The 5,943-nt window shown below is 50.8% G+C and overlaps 1 protein-coding gene across 1 annotated transcript; it reads right to left on the bottom strand.

Moving 5' to 3' along the window:
• Positions 1–4,361: 4,361 nt before the first annotated feature.
• Positions 4,362–5,594, bottom strand: GJA3 (gap junction protein alpha 3). The gene has a single exon (XM_029210391.1). It carries the CDS (start codon positions 5,592–5,594, stop codon positions 4,362–4,364), a length of 1,233 nt encoding a protein of 410 aa, XP_029066224.1.
• Between the last annotated feature and the right edge of the window lie 349 nt (positions 5,595–5,943).

The following is a 5,943-nucleotide window of genomic DNA, read 5'->3' as shown; positions in this document are numbered from 1 at the left end:
AGTGGGTTTGCCAGGCGGGGGCAGTGTGAGTGGGAATATTGCATTTCTGATTAAGAACTTGCCATTAGACACACACAGGTATCGCCCCGCGTCATAAAAGCAGAGCTACAACTACACAATTATGTGTAATTATACACAGAAGAGTCTTCCCCAAGAACCACAAACTCCAGCCTTGCTGGGGGAAAGATCTCTTGGGCATCATGCTGAGTGAAGTAAGTCAGAGAAAGGTGAATACTGTGTGTTTCCACTAAAATGTGGAATCTAAAAAATACAACAAACTAGTGACTATAACAAAAAAGGAACAGACTCACAGATGGAGAACAAACTAGTAGTTACCAGTGTGGAGGTACAAACTGCTATGTATAAAATAAAAAAGCAACGAGAATATATTGTACAGCACAGGGGATACAGCCAGTGGTCTATAATAACTATAAATGGAGTAGGACTTTTAAAAATTGTGAATCACTTTGTTGTACAACTGAAACTTATATAATATTGACATCAACTATACCTCAAAAAAAAAGTTTTCAAAAGTTAAAAAAAGGAAAAACAATTAACTCACTACAGAACTAGTGATTTAAATTTAAGGCCAGTTTTAATTACTTATCTGGTAAAATGCTTATTTTCAGTTACAGTTTAATCTGTGAAAGATACTGTTATAGCACAAAAAGTTTTAGTAAGAGTTTTGTAAACATTATGACCTAAGTTACCATTCACATATATGGTACTAGGCACAGTTCACTGTTTTAGAGTTATTTAAATTCCTAACTGACCATAAAAAGTCTTGCTATGGCATTCCATAATGCAAAGGGGAAAAAAATCTTTTGGGCAGTAAGAAATCTTAGAGTGAATCAACTGAAGCTTTGCAGTGTAATGTGGAATTAGGAAGAGAAATACATTTTCTGACTTTAATGTACAATGTCTACATGTTATTTTAAAAAGTTATTCCGAGAATGCCCTGAGCCCTCTGAAGGCAGGGGTGGGGTGGCAGGGTCTTTACAAAAGATTCACCCTTTGAAATCATGCAGTGCTCTGTAGAGTTTTGTTTTGGTGGAGATCCAAAAATTGATCCATAAGTCAATGTTACAAATATCAGGAGAATAAGTTCAAAAGAAAGCATTTTAGGAAAAGCACTTTATTCAGTAACACTAAAGAATTAAAGAAAGTGTTAATAGAAGGAAAAAAAAAAAAAAAGCCTGAACAGAAAAGAGACCTAAATCTCATCAGGTTAATTTTTGTAAAGGATGTTTGAATTGTCCTCACAGTTCTTATTCTAGGTGTTCTCGTACAAGAAACCTATGATCTAGCCACTTATTTAAAGATCAAAGAAGCTGGGCTATATCAGAAATCATCTGGCTTGCTCTTCTCGCCTTTCTCTTTTCTTTTTAAACTTAAGGTATCTTTTTTGTTAATTTCATGGGGAAAAACAACTCAGTAAAATAAAGTTTAAACAAGGGAAAGTGAGTGATGGTGTCTGAAGTGTTTTAGGATTTTAAACACTGGATTGGGCACTGTGAATGTAGTACTACTTGACATTTTGTAACCACTATAGGTTGTGCAGTGCCAGCCGGATGACCGGGCTTCCAAAAGTAGGAGTGGAAGAATATAATTGTCTTGTACGCTGTGGATTAAAGAAACAGAGTGTGTAAATGTAATAGGTATGGCATTTCAGTTTAAAAATAAGCTTAGGGATTTAAAAAATTTCTATTAAATTGGGAAAAAATAGTTTCAGTGCAATTTCCAAATAATTAACAAGCCAGAAGAAATACATCTGGAATCTTGACCACAGGGGTGATGGTTTCTGTTTTTAACACACATATTAGTGCTAAAAGTGATTGAATAGAGGCAACCGTTTCCCTGGCCATGTCCCTGTGAGGGAGGAGGACCCTGGCCTTCAGGGTCACGGACGCCCCAAATAGCAACATAATGTAAGACATGCTTTCATTTTTTACACGAACTGAAATCAAAACACTAACCTGAAGAAATACTACAGGCACCGTGGAATTGTGAAATTTTGCTTCTTTATCAATTAGTGGTTTTCAAGTAGGAGCATCTAATTTTACCCTCCCGACCCAGCACCGAGCGGCCCTACTAGACTATAGACCAAACTGGCACCTTCACCAACATGCAGGGAATAAAGTCCACATTTAAAGTGTAGAAACGAACTACAGTTACAGTTCTCGCTTCCATCTCCAGCCCCACTCAGAATCACATCGTGGGTCACGATTGTACCTGACGTTTGTCCTGGTGGAACCTGGGGTACTGAGAACATTCACAGCCACCCAGTGAGCTGTCCTTTCACCGTCTGGTCACTGCGACAGCGGCTGAAGCTTTTTTATCAGAAAGCTTTTCAAATTTGGATTTTCTAGTGGCCCTTCTCACCCAGGAAGACTCAGCCCCACAGCCGGGGGCCTGAGGCATCCCCTGTGGGTGAGGAATTACCTTCTCTCCTGTGCACCAGCCTGGGGAGATGGAGAAAATAGCCACTTGGATAAGTCTCTCCATCAGCCTGCTGGGAAAGCCTTTAATTTCCAAGCCGGCGGTCACCAGCCAGCTGCACACAGTCATCTTTTCATCAGATTGTCAGTGGGTCGCTCTTTATAAGACACAGCCTGGGCTTCCCTCTGGTGCACTGGTTAAGAATCCGCCTGCCAATGCAGGGGACACGGGTTCGAGCCCTGGTCCGAGAAGGTCCCACATGCCGCGGAGCAACTAAGCCCGGGCACCACAACTACTGGGCCTGTGCTCTAGAGCCCGCGAGCCACAACTACTGAGCCCACGAGCCACAACTACTGAAGCCCGCACGCCTAGAGCCCATGCTCCACAGCAAGAGAAGCCACCGAGATGAGAAGCCCGCGCACCGCAACGAAGAGTGACCCCCCCTCTCGCCGCAACTAGACAAAGCCCACGTGCAGCCATGAAGACCCAACGCAGCCAAAAATAAATAAAAAATTAAAAAGAAAAAACACAACAGTCTGCTGTGGAGTCTGGCCCCAAATACATCATCAGGAAGTTACAGTAATTCACAAAAAGATGAATCAGGTGGGGCAGGGTGCCGTTTTGTGGGACAAGAACTGACAAGCCGCAGAGGAGGTAGGATGTGAGGTGTGACAAGGCTCAGGCTCAACATCACCAGTGTACACTGGCTTGTACACAAACAGCGACGGGACCCCTGTGTCATCTTCCAGCCTCCCCGGTCAGCGCAGGATCCGTGTAGACGCCAAACGGGGCCCTCGTCCCAACCAGCACATGCACTCACGCGGGCAGGAGACCCCGACACTGTCACTCATGCTTCAGAAAGCAAAGAGGCTGCCCACAAAGAATGGTTAGGAAACTTGAAGAGTTTTATTTTGTACTGTTAAAAAATGTAGGTCGTGGATTCATCTGTATAAATAATTTTTCTGGCAACAGTAGTTAACTTTTAACCTCCCGTTCAAAAACTTCACAACTTCAAGCGTTTGAAATGCACTTAAAGATTTCCCCTGCTTTTGTTTTCTATGGTCCGTTTTCATAGTAATTAGCCGACTCATAAAGTCAAAGAATTTCTTTCAAAATAAAGTTCAAATCTTTACTAGTATGTAATGGGACACATTTGCATTCTCTTGGTCAGTATCCATTTTAATACTTTTATTTTCTTTCATTTTTTTCCTGAAAGATAGAAAGTGGGGGAAATAGGCTTACCTGTACGATTCAGATCAAAGCACAAAATGTCATTTAAAAAATAAATACCTAAGGCATACCGGCCACACTTTTACTCAGTTTCCTCGGCTGTTCAGACTTATCTCAAGGGTCTGCTCTCCCCCTGCCGCGGCTCTGCCTCTGATGGGCGGCTGCTTCCTGTCACTTGTCATGAAGTGTGTGGCTTGACATCCTGGGCTTCACATGCCGGTTCAGAAACTCAGTGACGCTACATGGACTTGCTCAAAATCTTTTTTTAGTGCGGTTTGGCAAATATCCCAAATGAAATTCAACTCTAAGTTAAAGTCTCACACAGAGATAAGGCTAAGAGCATCTAGACTTGTTGGGCCGTCCAGAGGCTCCGGGGCGGGGATGGGGGCGTAGGAAAGGAAAACCGAATTGCCTGCCACAGACACCCCTGCTTTCCCACCACAGAACAGCGCCCCGCGGAGACCGCAGCACCTGCGGAGGCGGCCGGGGTGCTGGGCGCGGGGGCTGCTGGGAGAATCTCTGGCGGCCCCGCCCCTGCGCCCCCTCCCTGCCTCCGACGCGCTCCCCACTACCTCCCAGCGTTAGGAACAGCAAGCACTGACACACGAGCCCGACCCTCGCTCGCCCCCTCCTCCCGCCTCCAGGCTCCACCGCCGGTGTGAGCCCCCTGGGTCTTGGATGCTAGGCCATCGCTAGATGGCCAAGTCACTGGCCCTGGCCCGGCCGCCGCTGGACTTACTGGCCTTGCTGGACCGGCCGGGGTCTGCGGGGAGCTCGGGGGGCGCGTGCAGCTCCACGGCAGTCACCGCCCCCTCCCCGTCGCTGTCGCCCGAGCTCCCCGCCCCGCCCTCCGGAGGGGGTTGCTGGGGGCCGGCCGGGGGCTTCGGGGCTGCGGGCGCGGACAACGGCGGGGAGGCCTTCCCGGCAGAAGTCTGCTGCTCGGCCTCCCGGCCGGCCCAGTTCGGCGCCGTCGCGAGCAGGTGCTGGTGGCCGCCGGGGGAGCCGGCCGGGTGGCCCTCGCCGGGGGTCCCGGGCAGGGCTGCCGGCGGAGGGGGCTCGGGGTAGCCTGGGGCCGACGCCTGCCCCAGGGAAGAGGCCGAGGGCGCGTAGGAGGGCGGGAACCCGATGGTGAGGGCGGGTGGGTTGGAGTGGGAGGGCAGCAGGAAGGGGCTCCCACACGCAGGCTTTGCGGCCCTCACGCTGGAGCCGGGAGTGTCCGGGCGGTAAGGGTCGGTCATGCCCTGTTTCAGCTTCTTCCAGCCCAGGTGGTAGATCTCCAGCATGTTGAGCAAGAGGGACACGCAGGCCACGGCCAGCATGAAGAGGATGAAGATGGTCTTCTCCGTGGGCCGCGAGATGAAGCAGTCCACCGTGTTCGGGCAGGGCCACCGGTCACAGCGGTACAGCGGCTTCAGCTGGAAGCCGTACAGGAAGTACTGCCCGGCGATGAAGCCCACCTCGAACAGCGTCTTGAAGATGATGTTGAAGACGTAGGTGCGGAGCAGGGCGCCGGCCAGGCGGACCTTGCCCCGGTCGTCGCGCACCGGGGGCCTGTCCTGTCCGAGGGGCGGGCCGTCGGCCTTCAGCCGCTCTTCCTCCCGCTCCTTCCTCTTCTCCTCCATGCGCACCAGGTGCAGCACGTGGCCCAGGTAGATGAGGGTGGGCGTGGACACGAAGATGATCTGCAGCACCCAGAAGCGCACGTGCGAGATGGGGAAGGCGCGGTCGTAGCACACGTTCTCGCAGCCCGGCTGCTGTGTGTTACACGTGAAGTCCGACTGCTCGTCCCCCCACACCTCCTCGGCCGCGGCCCCCAGCACCAGGATCCTGAAGATGAACAGCACGGTCAGCCAGACCTTGCCGACCACGGTGGAGTGCTCCTGGGCGTTCTCTAGGAGTCTCCCAAGGAAGCTCCAGTCGCCCATCGCTTCGGATGGCTAACCTGCAAGGGAACAGGCTCGTTACTAGGCAGGCTTGCCAGGTGAGCTGAGGGTGCAGCCCCGGGCAGCCCTGGGCCCCGAGGGCCATCGGAATTTGCTGTCACGGGGAGCTGTGCTCCTGCCGACCAGCGGGAACTCTCCATGGGAAGGTGTGTGCGTGTACGTGCGCGCACAGGTGTGTGTAGCAGGCACGTGCATGCATATCTCCCGGCTGCCCACCGAGCAGGGTTTGGTGGCTGTCCACAGCACGTGTGGCCCTGAGCGGGCGGCAGCTACACGGCACAGGGGCCAGCGTGAGGGAGACGACCGCAGGCTGCTAACGCTCTCACTTCAG

The sequence above is a fragment of the Monodon monoceros genome, unplaced genomic scaffold (genome assembly GCF_005190385.1).
Source record: "Monodon monoceros isolate NGI ecotype Baffin Bay Population unplaced genomic scaffold, NGI_Narwhal_1 Super_Scaffold_8, whole genome shotgun sequence".
In the NCBI taxonomy this organism is placed as follows: Eukaryota; Metazoa; Chordata; class Mammalia; order Artiodactyla; family Monodontidae; genus Monodon; species Monodon monoceros.
This window is presented reverse-complemented; position numbering and strand designations above follow the sequence as displayed.

Bases quoted from the DNA above. Each gene is read 5' to 3' on its own strand.
- GJA3 (XM_029210391.1), bottom strand. From the start codon at position 5,594: ATGGGCGACTGGAGCTTCCTTGGGAGACTCCTAGAGAACGCCCAGGAG.